The sequence below is a fragment of the Microcaecilia unicolor genome, chromosome 2 (assembly GCF_901765095.1).
Source record: "Microcaecilia unicolor chromosome 2, aMicUni1.1, whole genome shotgun sequence".
In the NCBI taxonomy this organism is placed as follows: Eukaryota; Metazoa; Chordata; class Amphibia; order Gymnophiona; family Siphonopidae; genus Microcaecilia; species Microcaecilia unicolor.
Window position 1 is genome coordinate 326,952,733 of NC_044032.1, and position 18,205 is coordinate 326,970,937.

The 18,205-nt window shown below is 42.6% G+C and overlaps 1 protein-coding gene across 1 annotated transcript in view; it reads right to left on the reverse strand.

Annotated features, from left to right (window-relative positions):
- DNAH6 (dynein axonemal heavy chain 6) overlaps positions 1-18,205 on the reverse strand; it is a 2,906,060-nt gene that overhangs the window by 1,825,622 nt on the left and 1,062,233 nt on the right. Inside the window, exon 36 of the mRNA XM_030192089.1 lies at positions 8,053-8,608. Coding sequence (XP_030047949.1) covers positions 8,053-8,608 — 556 coding nt within the window. The remainder of the gene's footprint in view (positions 1-8,052; positions 8,609-18,205) is intronic.

Consider the following 18,205-nt stretch of genomic DNA (forward strand, 5'->3'; position numbering starts at 1 on the left):
CATCCATGTTGGCACAAATGATACTGCTAGGTATCCTACAGAACATATCAAACATGACTTCATGGCTCTGGGTCAGAGGGTGAAGCACCTAGGTGCACAGGCGGTATTCTCATCAATCCTTCCTGTTGAAAGTAATGGCCATAAGAGGTAAAGCTTGCATCGTGGAGCTGAATGTATGGCTGTGTGGATGGTGCCAACGCAAGCACTTCAGTTCCCAGACCATGGGATGATTTTCTAAGAGCTACTGAGTAGTGATGGGTGTCCATCTTTCTAGGAAGAGATGAAGTGACTTCTGTAACAAACAGGCTAAAGTACTAAAGAAGACTTTAAACAAAATTTGCTGTGGATGGGTGCATAGGCGGTCAGTGGCCCAACTGTTTGGGGAGGCTAAAGGGGGCAGGGTTAGGGGTGGGGCCAGGGGTGGAGCTTAAATCCATAATTGTCTGATAACACACAGAAAAAATAAATAAATTAAAAGAAAAGTCACAATTAATACCTTTTATTAAATTTAGATATTAGATATGTATCATATGTCAAAGAATAAAGTGGTTGCTCAAAGCATATTCTAAGCACAATCGCTCAACTGCAAAACACTATGCACAACTTTGTCCAAAAACACACTCAGAACCTTACTGTACCATAAATATTACACTGGACAGAACAACATGCTGTGGTCACATCTCTCCTTAAGAAGCCTTCACTCGACCCTACTTGTCCCTCTAATTACCGACCCATCTCCCTCCTTCCTTTTCTCTCCAAATTACTTGAGTGTGCTGTTCACCGCCGCTGCCTTGATTTTCTCTCTTCACATGCTATTCTTGACCCACTACAATCTGGTTTTCGCCCTCTCCACTCAACCGAAACTGCGCTTACTAAAGTCGGCATACCTCAGGGTTCTGTTCTTGGTCCCCTCCTCTTTTCTATCTACACTTCTTCCCTTGGTTCATTAATCTCATCCCATGGCTTTTCCTACCATCTCTATGCTGATGACTCCCAAATCTACCTTTCTACCCCTGATATCTCACCTTGCATCCAAACCAAAGTTTCAGCGTGCTTGTCTGACATTGCTGTCTGGATGTCTCAACGCCACCTGAAATTAAATATGACCCAAACCGAGCTTCTCATTTCCCCCCCCAAACCCACCTCCCCGCTCCCCCCATTTTCTATTTCTGTTGATGGCTCTCTCATTTTCCCTGTCTCCTCAGCTCGAAACCTTGGAGTCATCTTTGACTCTTCTCTCTCCTTCTCTGCTCATATCCAGCAGATTGCCAAGACCTGTCGTTTCTTTCTTTACAACATCCGTAAAATCCGCCCCTTTCTTTCCGAGCACTCTACCAAAACCCTCATCCACACCCTTGTCACCTCTCGTTTAGACTACTGCAATCTGCTTCTTGCTGGCCTCCCACTTAGTCACCTCTCCCCTCTCCAGTCGGTTCAAAACTCTGCTGCCCGTCTCATCTTCCGCCAGGGTCGCTTTACTCATACTACCCCTCTCCTCAAGACCCTTCACTGGCTCCCTATCCGTTTTCGCGTCCTGTTCAAACTTCTTCTACTAACCTATAAATGTACTCACTCTGCTGCTCCCCAGTATCTCTCCACACTTGTCCTTCCCTACACCCCTTCCCGTGCACTCCGCTCCATGGATAAATCCTTCTTATCTGTTCCCTTCTCCACTACTGCCAACTCCAGACTTCGCGCCTTCTGTCTCGCTGCACCCTACGCCTGGAATAAACTTCCTGAGCCCCTACATCTTGCCCCATCCTTGGCCACCTTTAAATCTAGACTGAAAGCCCACCTCTTTAACATTGCTTTTGACTCGTAACCACTTGTAACCACTCGCCTCCACCTACCCTCCTCTCTTCCTTCCCGTTCACATTAATTGATTTGATTTGCTTACTTTATTTTTTTTTTGTCTATTAGATTGTAAGCTCTTTGAGCAGGGACTGTCTTTCTTCTATGTTTGTGCAGCGCTGCGTACGCCTTGTAGCGCTATAGAAATGCTAAATAGTAGTAGTAGTAGTAGTAGTAATATACCAATATACCACCCATATGGAAAATGCAGACCATCAACAATATGAAACAAGGGATCATATCATCACAATTCTCATGTAGAGCCACAAAACACCCTAATTCATGTTTAATGTGGGATAAAATGCCATAAATAAGTAAATAAATATAAACTTTTAATGTTGAGCACCTGATTCTCAAAGTGGACATATTCCAAACACTATAATGAAAATAAAATGATCTTTTTTTACCTTTGTTTGGTAACTTTTTCTGATCATGCTGCCCAGTATCTGCTGCTATCTGTCCTCAGTGCAGGTCAGGAAGTCATCCTTGTTAAATATCTCCCTGGCAACCCAGGACACCTCCAGCCAACCCCCCCCCCCCCCCGCCCCACTCTCCCAGCAGTAAGGTAAACAAACCATAAACCAATTTCTACAACTGGACAAGGCTAGAGGGCTTTCACTGCAGCTCCTGCTGTGAGGATGGAAGTAAATCAACAATTTAAACCCCTCAGAGCACAGCAGGGGAGGCTTAGCCTGTCCAAGCCTCTTATACAGGGCGCCTATGGATGGGTGAGAAATGCCCCGAAGTCATTAATAACCCACAGAAAAGTAAGGCATTAAATACCTTTACAAAAAAAAGGGGGGGGAAGAGTAACATCTGGAGAGCCTTGTATACCCATGCCCGTAGTATGGGAAACAAATTTCTAGATCTAGAGGCTACAATGATAGCAGCAGACTTGGATTTAGTGGCAGTCACGGAGACAGTTCGTGAAGAATCATGACTGGGATATAGTTATACCTGGCTATAATCTATTAAGGAAGGACAAGGTAGGAAAAAAGGGTGGAGGAGTGGCATTATATGTTAAGAATATTATTCAAGTGACGGAACTGAGGTCACATGATGCTAAGCTGAAGAGCGGGCGCATGTGAGGAGTGCTCCTGCCTATACGGGTTAATTCCTCCACCCCCCCCCCCCCTCCGAAGCCTGTTTATCGTCTTTCTCCTAGCATATTTGGAAAGCGGAAAGCCTCTGGATTGATATTTTGGAGCCATCTGAGTTACTTGCCCCCAGGATGTCTAGTAAAACGCCAAGGAAATTGTCCGACCGTGGTTGAGCTGGAGACAAAATGGCAGAGGCTGAACAAACAGGCGGGCCCTCAGTGAGCTCAGTGTGGGCCGCCGAGGTGGCGGCAGAGCTGAGGGTTATTCTGGAAGACTCCATGGACAAAAAAATTGCAAAAGATAGCAGCCAAAATAGACTTAGTAGGAACTCGGGTGGAAACTATGCATACGGATTTACAAGTTTACCAACAGCGATTATCCACAGTGGAAGACAGACTCCAGCGACAAGAAACGGGGCAGAGTGAACTTAGAGTGGTGATAGGAAAGCTTGAAGACAAAATCGAAGATTTTGAAAATCACTTGAGAAGGAATAACCTGCCTTTTTTTGGTCTCCCTAAATCCATCAGAGAAGTAGATTTGAGGCAGTTCTTGGAAGACTGGCTTCCAAATGTTCTAAAACTATCGTAAAGGTTAGTTGCCTTTAATATAGCTCCTTTCAGTCTTGTCCATTGCTGTTCTACATCCTTCAGCTGTTCCCATCCTGCTAACTGTTCCTTGAGAAATTCCCCCATCTCGGCAAAGTTAGTTCCTTTGAAATCCAGGACCTTCAATCTCGCATGAGCCCTCTCTTCTGTTTTAATATTGAACCATATAACAAAAGAGAGGGAACGAAGTACAAACTAAAGTCCAAAAAAAAAAAAAACAGCACCACAGGCCTTTAAAAATGGAACACAGTTCTTTAATGAATGAGCCTTGACAAAAAGACCCGACAGGGGCCGTGTTTCGGTGACTAGCACCTGCGTCAGGGGTCACAGTGATGACGTGGAAAATTTGGGGAATAACTCGAATATATTCCTCTACAATATATTATTCCTTACCCCACGTCTCATATAGTAAAAGCTACAAATACAGAAAGTGAAAGTGCCTTGGTGCTTTGTAGCTTTATACATATTCGAGTTATTCCCCAAGTTTTCCACGTCATCACTGTGACCCCTGACGCAGGTGCTAGTCACCGAAACACGGCCCGTGTCGGGTCTTTTTGTCAAGGCTCATTCATTAAAGAACTGTGTTCCATTTTTAAAGGCCTGTGGTGCTGTTTTTTTTTTTTTTTTTGTTAATATTGAACCATACCATATGATGATCACTAGATGCCAAATGGTCCGCCACCTTGACGTCAGAAACGTACTCTCCATTCGAAAGCACCAGGTCCAGAACAGCTCCATCCTGTGTCGGTTCCGTCACCCACTGCTGGAACAATTCTTCCTGTAGGGAATCTAAGATCTCTTTGCTTCTAGACGACCCCGCAGCCGGCACACCCCAATCAACATCTGGCATATTGAAGTTACCTATCAGTAGTACTTCCCCTTTCCTAGCTATCTTCAATTAAGTACCTGTCCATTTCTTCCGACTGTGAGGAAGGTCTGTATATCACTCCGATATAGATACATTTTCTTTTCCCTCTTTCCAGTTTAACCCACAGCGCTTCTTCCATACCCCACATGTCCTGCAGTTCTGTCACTTGGATATCATTCTTAGCATATAATATCACACCTCCAACCTTTTTTCCTACTCTGTCCTTCCTGAATATGAACATTAACACTTGACCACTCTGTATTTCTCTTACTGGAATTGGCGATCGTCATCACGGTACTATGTAAGCCACATTGAGCTTGCAAATAGGTGGGAAAATGTGGGATACAAATGCAACAAACAAACAAACAAACAAATAAATAGCCAGGTATAGCAACATCCCAGTCATGGTTCTCCGTGAACCACGTCTCCATGACCGCCACTAAATCCAAGTCCACTTTCATCATTGTAGCCTCAAGATCTAGAAGTTTGTTTCCCATACTACGGGCATTGGTATACAAGGCTCTCCAGATTTTACTCTTTTTATTCACTTCTATAGAGGTATTTGATGTCCTACCTTCCTTGGGGTTAATTATGACTTTGTGGCCTTGATACCCATCCCCATCAATTTTAGTTTAAATCCCTCTTTAGTATTTTAGCCAGCCTGTTGCTGAAGACACTCCTTCCCTTCCTTGACAGATGGACACCATCACCACTCAGTACCTCTTGGAAAATCATCCCATGGTCTACAAAACCAAAGCACTCTCGTCGGCACCAACCATGTAGCCATGCATTTATCTCCAAGATGCGAGCTTCTCTCATTGGACCTACCTTCAACAGGGAAGATCGATAAGAACACTGCCTGTGCACCTAGATGCTTCACCCTCTGACCCAAAGCCATGAAGTCTCGTATGATACGTTCAGTAGGATACTTAGCTAGTCACCGAAACACGGCCCGTGTCGGGTCTTTTTGTCAAGGCTCATTCATTAAAGAACTGTGTTCCATTTTTAAAGGCCCATGGTGCTGTTTTTTTTGTTTAGCATTGATTTATAAACATATTGATTTATTATAAACTCGTTGATTTATAAACATATGTGTTCATCGTTAGAATTATAATTCATTATCTAACTGTCTGATGATGGAAATATAAAAAATATATATAACCAGGATAAAACCACTCAATTCATTCACACCATCACGTCGATAGCAAGCTGCTATATACCACTTTTTGTTATATTATCTGTCTTAAAATATACATATACCATAGCCACTGTAGACTATTGCTTAAAATGGTTGTGACTTTATGTATTCTAGTAAACTGTATGTTAGATAGACGCGATTATAAATACGTGCCTGCAATCTGTATTAATACTACACACCAATGCCACTGCACATTGTCGCTAGCATCGCTGAATGTTCAAAATTTCATTACCCAAAATATCGACATGAAACCGATTGTTCATAGGTTGTTTTTAGCTTTTTGTTTTTTGTCTTCTGTATCAATATGACGCGCACCTTCAGAGCGAATATACACTGTTGCAGCATTTAGCCTCCAACTTCTCTGTTGAGTCAAACCATACTGCTGCACGTTGTTCCTGCTATTTTTTGTGGTGAGCTCAATCTCATTTTTATTAATAATCATCTTTTTTTAATTAATGATCTAGATTATATTTTATCTTATACATTCTTATTATTATTTATATATATATATATAATGTGTACAGTATAATATAAGTTGGCTAATTGAAGGTCATCAAATCAAAAGATACATCAATATGTACCATTTTATTATCTTTTTATATATACAATATGTGCAGTATTACATAAGTTGGTTGCCTGCTAACTTAAGATTATTCAATTTTGAGATACATCAATATATAATAATTGTTTTACCATTTTATGGTTTTTATGTATGTATTCAGATTTATGTTACATTTCTGATTGAAGTTGGACTTTTTATATATATGATTGTCATATGTTTTGTATACATAATATACATTTTAAGTATGCCTCTTACTCTATATGTTAGGTATGCGTTTTAATACTATTGGTTCCTGTAGTATCTTTGTATTTTTTTATATCTCACTTTTTTATATCTCATTATTATTTTTAATTACTTGTAATTATTGTTTTATTGTTTTTTTGTCTGATGTAGACCCTGATGCAGGTGTTGAGCGCCGAAACACAGCCCGTGTCGGGTCTGTTTGAGGATTATTTGATCTAAGTGTATTATTAAAGAACTGTGTCCCTATTTTGAAGGCTTCTAGTACTGTTTTTTTTGCTATTTGGACTTGTGTCTGTACTTTGCCCCCCCCCTCTCTTTGTTGTATATTTAAAAAAAAGAAATCTAAACAGTTTACAATAAAATATATATTTGGGAGAAGGGAAATCACAAAAGATAAAGCAACACAACACTTGATACAAGAAGAAAATGTAAGTAGTACATGGGTTAACAAGGGATGGAAAATTATCACAGAGAGCTTGGTACTGTCTTATCCATATGACAGGGATCGATATCATCAAGAAGGGAAACAGGAGATTAGGAGACAGTAGGTGGGAAAACATGGGAGACAGTAGATGGGAAAGCCTAGGAGAAATAGTAGGCTCTTTTGTTTCATTGCACTTCATACATCAACATGTTGCTGAAAATTGACATCTACATGTTCCAGGAGCCATGGTTTGGTAAAGGGGGAGAGGGGAGCGCTAATTGCCTAGATTAGACAGCTAATATGTGCAAGAACAGCATGTATGTTATGCACACATAAAACATCAATGCTTATTTATCTTAATAAATTAGTGCCTAAATAGAAGCCTACTTACTCTCCTTAACCAGGCAACTTGTTGTACATTACCTTCAAGAGTGACAATTCTATAGGTGGACAACTCCATGCTGTGCCCAGTTAGAGAATGCTAGCGTACTAGTGTCTTGGGTGTGACTTACATTTGTGCATCCCCAGTTACACCAGCCATAGACCTAGTGTAACTGTGATTGTGGAAACGCAACGTAACTTACAGTATTCTGTAAGTTATGCATATAAGTAGCAGCCTCACCCATGCTCTGCTCATGTGTACACCCCCTTGCATTTATACTCTGTGCCACACACACACAACCTTACAGAATATTATTTAGGCACCCTGCCAGCAGTTAAGTAGGTATGTGTGCACATATGAATGTAAATGCTATTTCTCTGTATATTGCAAGGGGCACGTAATTATAGAATTCCTCTTCACATGTGGGTTATCAAAATCAAAAAACTACTTAACTGTAATGGTGAGAAGTAATGACAAAGAAAAAATGCAGAAAACCTGACTATAAAAATTGACCTTTTTAGGAAAAAGGGGAGTTTAGCTGAAAAATTGGGAGAAGTGCCAAATCCAGCAGTGCACAGAAAAAACCCCAATATACCCCTAGAACTGGAATCATCCTTTTCAACTGCACAAAACAGAATTTTATCAGCTTCTGCCTCCATTGTATCAGGTATCACAGGAAATGTTTTATGCTATATTACCCATTTATAACAATAATACATCTAAATGTACTCAGATAGGGAAGTTAACTTAGTTCTTTTCATCTAGCTCTTTTCCTACAATAGTAACTCACAAAATATCAAGAAAAATGAATGAATTTACCTCAAACACCATATGAATCTGTGGGGTCAATTTGATTCTTTCACTATTTGCCAAACAAAGCATTTTGTTATCATCCAATACAGTGTTCATGTTTTCAATCCATAACGCATCCACTGGCCCATCATTAATGATCCATTTGTGATCTTCAGAAGTATCATTGACAGCTGATCGGACACTCAGAGCCATCAAGCCATCCTTCCATTCAAGGGTTAAAGGGTTAACTTCACCATACAGTTCCCCCATTGTAATTGATTTAGGGTTCAGAACATATGTCTTAACAGGCTGATAAAAAACATTTTTCTCACCAAGTTTATGCAAGGCCCCTAGAGTATCAGCCAAAATTTGGTATACAGTTGTTTTTCCACCTCCTGTTGGCCCCACAAGCATAACACCATGTCTTACTATCATAGTTTCATAGAACTGTATGACCTTATGAATCATACAGTCTACTGATTGTAGATTGCATGAAAGCATAACATTTATAATAGTTGACTGGAGTATGCCATAGTCATGTTCTGGGATTTGGACTCCTGGAAAAAGGTCAGATATGATCCCACTAATAGAGAAAAACAAAATAAAATTAAATCAGTATGGTGTAATTATATTCAAATAAACACAAATACACACATACACATACAGTCAAGAAAGCTATACCCCTGCACAAATGCTAAGCGACGTTTTCGAATCTCAAATATTTCATTAATATTGATTTTGTAAAAAGTTAATCTATGTTCAGGCAACATAAAAGTTTGCTCTGGCCTACTCCTTTGTTTTGATTTGAAGGCAGCAATGTTAGCATCTGAAATCTACACAAGAAATGACTCCAGTAAACTTTTTATCCATGTTACTATCACTGTTTGAATTGAATTTGTTAAACTCACTGTTCTATATGCTGAATATTCAATAAAACTTTAAACTGCAACAAAAAAATTATTTAATTAATCCTGCCATTTAACCTATTTTGGCCTTGTCTAGGAGTTTGACATGTAGTGCTCTAAGCATCACTCTTTTGTAAATAATGTCCTGTTGTGCTTTAATTCCTTCATTCCTGTTGTCTTTCATGATGGTACTATTAATATTATAAGTTTCCCAAACCTACAAGTAACTTAGGCCTCCTTGCATGTGTTTCTATACTGTTGTTTCCCTGGAAATATATGTTTCTGTCAACTGCTTTAAATTTAGATTTGGGAGTATATCAAAATAAAGTGAAATGTGAAAAGTAGCACTTTATAATTTTCATTTATTTGCCTTTATTTCTTTACATTCCAGTGTGCGAATATGGAAACCCCATGACTTTTTCCATAGTGAACTAATTTTAGCTGGCTGTCTTTCTGGAAAGTTTCAGCTCAACATTTGCTTTCATCTGATAATTTGCATAAATCTAGCTGGTAAAAAATTAATAGGCTAAATTTAGTCCAGCTGTGTCCCCTACCTACAGTTACCTGGTTAGGTCTGACAATCAAGCACTAAGGAGATAAAGTGGGTGTCAACACTTATGTGCCAACTGCACATTGAAGTGATTAGAATAATGGCATATATGTGCATATGTGTGTAAAAATGCATGTAAACACCAAAATTCTGCCTAAGTGCTATTCTAGAAATAGGCACATATCTTACATAGCATGTGTGCCTGATGAAACCACTTATAAAATGGGTGAATATTGAGATAACACAAAATAAGGGGGGGGGGGGTCACTGCCAACTACATAAAGATGATATTTCTTGTGGACTTAAATATAAGAAAAACAACTTAATGCTAATATGCTTTGTTGAGAAATATAAATGGCTAAAAACACATTGGATGTTTTTTAAAAAAGGGGGTGGGCTATTTGAGTAATTCTATAACAGAGCACCTATTCTACAAGGGAAAGTAGATATTTTCCTTTATTGAATACTACTTTAACAGGTGAAATATGTGGATATGATTTAGGCATAAGCCTAAATGCTGGAGATACATGCATAACTTATACTGTTCAGTACATTATGGGGCCCTTTTAGAAAGTGTCGGTAAAACCAACACAGGCTTACCATTCGCTATAAAGGAAGTATCGCAGTAGCTCGGTGGTTCCCACCCCCAGTGCACCATCATATCCGGTGCTACAAAAATATTTTTATTTTTGTAGCCCCAGTGTGTACACGATGGTAATCAGGCAGTGCTGGGTTAGCGTAGGAGCCCTAACCGCCACCTCAATGGGGACAGTAAAGGCTCCACCCCCCCCCCCCCCCCAAATGGCTGCACGGCCATTTCCTGAAGAAAGGAAAGACCTACCTTTTACCTACTGTGGTAAAAGGGGGCTTCAGCATGCATCAAAAACACACGCCAGCGCAGGCCCTCTTTTTTTTCAATATTTTTATTGGAATTTGCCATAGATAAATCAAAGTAACAAAATAAAACAAACATAACAATAGGTCAGCTTCATGACGTATATGAAGTATCAATAATGCATTGCTACAATAAACTTCATATTGGATAACTTCCATTAAAGTGTATATAAGCCTCATTTATCTGTATACTTGTTGTGTATTCACTCAATTCAAGCTTTTGAACTACTACAATATTATTCAATTTTTATCCAGTTAAATGTTTGTTATCATATAGTTTCTCTTATTGAATGGAAGTTATAAACATTGTTATTTTGTATTGAATTTATTAAATCTAAAAAAAAAATAGCAATTATCAAGTCTGTGGACATTTAAGGCAAAATGAGCCTATAGGTGCCCAGGTAGTCTTTACAGACTTCACAGAGTGATATTTGTAAGCAAGTACTAGGAGTAGCCTAGTGGTTAGTGCAATGGACTTTGATCCTGGGGAACTGAGTTCAATTCCCACTGCAGCTCCTTGTGACTCTGAGCAAAGTCACTTAACCCTCCATTGCCCCTAGTACAAAAATAAATACCTGAATATATGTAAACTGCTTTGAATGTAGTTGCAAAAACCTCAGAAAGGTGGTATATCAAGTCCCATTTCCCTTTATAATGCAAACATGGCTCCACCATTCAAAGAAGTTCAAAAGTGAATTGGCCTTCCATTTGCATATTATTTAATGCAAGGCAAGTGCCATTAGGATATTGAAAATTTTGTGAGAGGATTGAGGTAAGTAAATTTCCGAACTAGAGGAGCAAAGGATGACAATGTTGTAGGAGATATACAGATCAGGAGGTAGATGAAATACGTTGGAGATTCTGGACCAAATATAGTGGAGTGGAGTAGTGGCCTAGTGGTTAGGGTGGTGGACTTTGGTCCTGAGGAACTGAGTTCAATTCCCACCTCAGGCACAAGCAGCTCCTTGTGGCTCTGGGCAAGTCACTTAACCCTCCATTGCCCCATGTAAGCCGCATTGAGCCTGCCATGAGTGGGAAAGTGCAGGGTACAAATGTAACAAAAAATAAATAAATATAGTTCCAGTATGCATGTACATTTGGACAATAAAAGATCATGTGAGAAAGAGAACCATCAGCAGAGTGACAAGACTAACATAATGTTAGGGAACTTTGATTGGAGATTTTGGCCAGTCTTGTTGGAGTCCAGTAGCCACGATGCATTATGAAAAATGATGACTGGGATATAGCTGCTCATTTTGTTGGATGTAAGGTTTTAGACCAGTATGTTGACCATTAATTTCTTTTAAGATAATATCCAAGCCTTTTTTCCATGAGGACTCCAAGTTTTTTGTACAGTGTAGAGGCTTGTTTCTGGCCACTTTGTAAATCAGGGCAATAGGATGAAAACTTTGTGTTATGAGTTAGAGAAGATAAAAGAGTATGCAGGAGCTAGAAGTGAGGAGACCTGTTTCCATAGGTAATCTAGATAGAGCATCAGGAGATAATAAATTACCTGCAATGTACAGCTGAGATAGGAACCAAATCCCTTTAGATTCCCATTCTTTTTGAAAATGCTTTAAGGCAGAGGAGTCAAACATAGAGGAGTACCATATAGGGATGTCATGTGTACATTCTATTTTGTGTTTAGTGATATTGCGTAGTTCTTTCAGGGAACCAGCTGATTTCAGTATTCTCAAAGATTTGGGAAAAATAAATTTGTCCATATGAGGGAGGAGATGCAAGGGACATGGATGTATTAATGAGGCTTCAAAGGCTTCAGTTTTAATGCAGGAAGATTAGAAAAAGGGGCCCTCTGTGCATTGTGTGAGTTCCACCCATGCTCCACCCAGACTCTGCATGACCCCCTTATTTTTTGTTATCTCAAAATTCATCCATTTTATAAGTGGTTTCGTCAGGCACACATGTACAGTGGTGGAAATAAGTATTTGATCCCTTGCTGATTTTGTAAGTTTGCCCACTGACAAAGACATGAGCAGCCCATAATTGAAGGGTAGGTTATTGGTAACAGTGAGAGATAGCACATCACAAATTAAATCCGGAAAATCACATTGTGGAAAGTATATGAATTTATTTGCATTCTGCAGAGGGAAATAAGTATTTGATCCCCCACCAACCAGTAAGAGATCTGGCCCCTACAGACCAGGTAGATGCTCCAAATCAACTCGTTACCTGCATGACAGACAGCTGTCGGCAATGGTCACCTGTATGAAAGACACCTGTCTACAGACTCAGTGAATCAGTCAGACTCTAACCTCTACAAAATGGCCAAGAGCAAGGAGCTGTCTAAGGATGTCAGGGACAAGATCATACACCTGCACAAGGCTGGAATGGGCTACAAAACCATCAGTAAGACGCTGGGCGAGAAGGAGACAACTGTTGGTGCCATAGTAAGAAAATGGAAGAAGTACAAAATGACTGTCAATCGACAAAGATCTGGGGCTCCACGCAAAATCTCACCTCGTGGGGTATCCTTGATCATGAGGAAGGTTAGAAATCAGCCTACAACTACAAGGGGGGAACTTGTCAATGATCTCAAGGCAGCTGGGACCACTGTCACCACGAAAACCATTGGTAACACATTATGACATAACGGATTGCAATCCTGCAGTGCCCGCAAGGTCCCCCTGCTCCGGAAGGCACATGTGACGGCCCGTCTGAAGTTTGCCAGTGAACACCTGGATGATGCCGAGAGTGATTGGGAGAAGGTGCTGTGGTCAGATGAGACAAAAATTGAGCTCTTTGGCATGAACTCAACTCGCCGTGTTTGGAGGAAGAGAAATGCTGCCTATGACCCAAAGAACACCGTCCCCACTGTCAAGCATGGAGGTGGAAATGTTATGTTTTGGGGGTGTTTCTCTGCTAAGGGCACAGGACTACTTCACCGCATCAATGGGAGAATGGATGGGGCCATGTACCGTACAATTCTGAGTGACAACCTCCTTCCCTCTGCCAGGGCCTTAAAAATGGGTCGTGGCTGGGTCTTCCAGCACGACAATGACCCAAAACATACAGCCAAGGCAACAAAGGAGTGGCTCAGGAAGAAGCACATTAGGGTCATGGAGTGGCCTAGCCAGTCACCAGACCTTAATCCCATTGAAAACTTATGGAGGGAGCTGAAGCTGCGAGTTGCCAAGCGACAGCCCAGAACTCTTAATGATTTAGAGATGATCTGCAAAGAGGAGTGGACCAAAATTCCTCCTGACATGTGTGCAAACCTCATCATCAACTACAGAAGACGTCTGACCGCTGTGCTTGCCAACAAGGGTTTTGCCACCAAGTATTAGGTCTTGTTTGCCAGAGGGATTAAATACTTATTTCCCTCTGCAGAATGCAAATAAATTCATATACTTTCCACAATGTGATTTTCCGGATTTAATTTGTGATGTGCTATCTCTCACTGTTACCAATAACCTACCCTTCAATTATGGGCTGCTCATGTCTTTGTCAGTGGGCAAACTTACAAAATCAGCAAGGGATCAAATACTTATTTCCACCACTGTATTGCTTTTAAGTATCCTTGTAATTTGATTTTGATTGTCAAGATAGGTACTAGGGAGTGGAGGAGTAGCCTAGTGGTTAGTGCAGTGCAGTAGACTTTGATCCTGGAGAACTGAGTTCTATTCCCACTGCAGCTCCTTGTGACTATGGGCAAGTAACTTAACCCTCCATTGCCCCTGGTACAAATAAGTACCTGAATATACTATGTAAACCGCTTTGAATGTAGTTACAAAAACCACAGAAAAGCGGTATATGAAGTCCCATTTCCCTTTCCCTTTCATGAAACTGAGGTAAAAAGTGGCCTTAGCACATGCATATGGGGTCACTCCCACACACTAAGTCCATTTTTACTGCATGGGTAAAATGGTCGAATTTCTATTAATGGCCATGCACTAATTTTCCCATTAGTATGAGCCCCTACCACTACCTATTTTGTAGGCAGTATGGGCTCGTCTGCTAACCATGTGCTAATCAGTTAGCATGCAGCAATGTAGCTGCACTAATCGATTAGCACAGAAAATGAAGATACATACCTGTAGCAGGTATTCTCCGAGGACAGCAGGCTGATTGTTCTCACGACTGGGTGACGTCCACGGCAGCCCCGAGGAACGGAAATCTTCCTAGCAACAAAAGTTTGCTAGAGCCTTCGAGCGCGCGGAGCCATCTTCCCACCCGTCGCGCGAGAGTCCCGATCAGTTCGATAACAAAGCAAAGAAGAAAAAGACAACTCCAAAGGGGAGGCGGGCGGGTATGTGAGAACAATCAGCCTGCTGTCCTCGGAGAATACCTGCTACAGGTATGTATCTTCATTTTCTCAGAGGACAAGCAGGCTGCTTGTTCTCACGACTGGGTTATTTCTAGCCCCCAGGCTCACTCAAAACAACAACGGCGAAGACATAACAAGGATTGACCTACGAAGAAACATCTGACAGCGCAGCCTGGAACAGAACAAAAATGGGTCTAGGGGGATGGAGTTGGATTCTAAACCCCAAACAGATTCTGCAGCACCGCCTGCCCAAACCGACTGTCGCGTCGGGTATCCTGCTGAAGGCAGTAGTGAGATGGGAATGTGTACATTGATGACCACGTCACAGCCTTACAAATCTCTTCTATAGTGGCTGACTTCAAGTGGGCCACTGATGCTGCCATGGCTCGAACACTATGAGCCGTGACATGACCCTCAAGAGTCAGCCCAGCCTGGGCATACGTGAAGGAAATGCAATCTGCTAGCCAATTAGAAATAGTGTGTTTCCCGACAGCAACTTCCCTTCTGTTGGGATTGAAAGAAACAAACATTTGAGCGGACTGTCTGAAGGGACTTGTCCGCTCCACATAGAAGGTCAATGCTCTCTCGCAGTCCAATGTGTGCAACTGACGTTCAGCAGGGCGGGTATGAGGACGGGAAAAAAATGTTGGCAAGACAATTGACTGGTTCAGATGGAACTCCGACACCACCTTCGGCAACAACTTAGGGTGCGTGTGGAGGATTACTCTATTATGATGAAACTTAGTATAGGGAGCATGGGCTACCAAGGCTTGAAGCTCACTGACTCTATGAGCTGAAGTAACTGCCACCAAGAAAATGACCTTCCAGGTCAAATATTTCAGATGGCAGGAATTCAGTGGCTCAAAAGGAGGTTTCATTAGTTGGGTGAGAACGACATTGAGATCCCATGATACTGGTGGAGGTTTGACAGGGGGCTTTGACAAAAGCAAACCTCTCATGAAGCAAACAACTAAAGGCTGTCCAGAGATAGGCTTACCCTTTACACGATAATGAAAAGCACTAATTGCACTAAGATGAACTCTTACGGAGTTGGTCTTAAGACCAGACTCTGACAAGTGTAGAAGGTATTCAAGCAGGGTCTGTGTAGGACAAAAGCGAGGATCTAGGGCCTTGCTGTCACACCATTTAAAAGAGTAACACCTCTTCGTGGAATCTTTCCTGGAAGCAAGCAAGACTCAGGAGACACCCTCAGAAAGACCCAAGGAGGCGAAATCTACGCCCTCAACATCCAGGCCGTGAGAGCCAGAGACTGGAGGTTGGGATGCAGAAGCACCCCCTCGTTCTGAGAGATGAGGGTTGGAAAACACTCCAATCTTCATGGTTCTTCGGAGGACAAATCTGACGCGGCCAAAAGGGCGCAATCAGAATCATGGTCCCGCAGTCTTGCTTGAGTTTCAGCAAAGTCGTCCCCACCAGAGGTATAGGAGGATATGCATACAGAAGGCCCATCCCCCAATGCAGGAGAAAGGCATCTGATGCTAGTCTGTCGTGGGCCTGAAGTCTGGAACAGAACTGAGGGACCTTGTGATTGAGCTGAGTGGCAAAAAGATCCACCGAGGGGGTGCCCCACGCTCGGAAGATCTGGTGGACTACGCCCGAGTTGAGTGACCACTCCTGAGGTTGCATTATACTGCTCAATCTGTCGGTCAGACTGTTGTTTACGTCTGCCAGATACGTGGCTTGGAGAAACATGCCATGCTGGCGCGCCCAAAGCCACATCTGGACGGCTTCCCGACACAGGGGGCGAGATCCGGTGCCCCCTGCTTGTTGATGTATTACATGCAAGTTGATTGTCTGTCCAAATTTGAATAATTTGATTGGACAGCCGATCTCTGAAAGCCTTTAGAGCGTTCCAGACCGCTCGCAACTCCAGGAGATTGATCTGAAGACCCGATTCCTGGAAGCACCAGCTTGATACCACTGGGAAGCTAGGGTCCATTGAGCCGATCTCATATGAAGACAAGCCATGGGAGTTACATGAATTGTGGAGGCCATATGGCCTAGAAGCCTCAACATCTGCTGAGCTGTGATCTGCTGATACGCTCTGGCCATGGAAACAAGAGACAGACGGTTGTCTGCCCTTGCCTCGGGGAGATAGGCATGAGCCGTCTGTGAGTCCAGCAGAGCTCTTATGAATTCTAGTTTTTGAACTGGAAGCAGATGGGACTTTGGATAATTTAGAACAAACCCTAGTAGCTCCAGGAGTTGAATAGTCATCTGCATGGACTGTAGAGCTCCTGTCTCGGAGGTGTTCTTTACCAGCCAATCGTCGAGGTAAGAGAACACATGCACCCCCAGTCTGCGTAGTGAAGCTGCAACCACCGCCAGGCATTTTGTAAACACCCTGGGCTCAGACGCAAAACCAAAGGGCAGCACACAATACTGGAAGTGCTGTGTTCCCAGACGGAATCGAAGATACTTCCTGTGAGCGGGCAATATCGGGATGTGTGTATAAGCATCCAGAGAGCATAGCCAATCGTTTTCCTGAATCATGGGAAGAAGGGTGCCCAGGGAAACCATCCTGAACTTTTCTCGGACTAGATATTTGTTCAGGGCCCTTAGGTCTAGGATGGGACGCATCCCCCCGTTTTCTTTTGCACAAGGAAGTACATGGAATAGAGTCCCAGCCCTTCTTGCCCTGGTGGAACGGGCTCGACCGCATTGGCGCTGAGAAGGGCGGAGAGTTCCTCTGCAAGTACCTGCCTGTGCTGGAAGCTGAAGGATTGAGCTCCCGGTGGGCAATCTGGAGGTCTGGAGATCAAATTGAGGGAGTACCCTAACCGGACTATTTGAAGAAACCACCGATCGGAGGTTATGAGAGGCCACCTTTGGTGAAAAAATGTTAACCTCCCCCCGACCGGTAGATCGTCCGGCACAGGTACTTTTAGAGCGGCTATGCTCAGCTGGAGCCAGCCAAAAGCCCATCCCTTGCTTTTGCTGGGGAGCTGCAGGGGCCTGTCTGGGCGCACACTGTTGATGCGAACGAGTGCGCTGGGGCTGAGCCTGAAAAGGCTGTCGGGAAGGTGGATTGTACCTACGCTTATTGTAAGCAAAAGGTGCATTCCTCCTTCCCCGGAAAAACCGTCTACCTGTTGAGGTAGATGCTGAAGGCGCCCGGTGGGAGAGCCTGTCGAGGGTGATTTCCCACTGGTGGAGCTGCTCTACCACCTGCTCGACTTTCTCGCCTTTCTCGATTTTCTGCTGGGCTCAATTGTCCAGGTCAGAGGCACGCAGCCATGAGAGTCTGCGCATCACTATACCTTGAGCAGTGGATCTGGATACAACATCAAAAGTGTCGTAAGCACCCCTGGACAGGAATTTACGACACGCCTTCAGCTGCCTGACCACCTCCTGAAAAGGCCTGGCGTGCTCCACAGGGAGCTTGTCCACCAAGAGGCTCATTTTCAAAGCACTTAGCCTCCCAAAGTTCCATAGAAACCTATGGAACTTAGCCTCCCAAAGTGCTTTGAAAATATGCCTCCAAGTCTGCCAGTTGCTTCACATTGTTCCGCATGTGGATGCTCA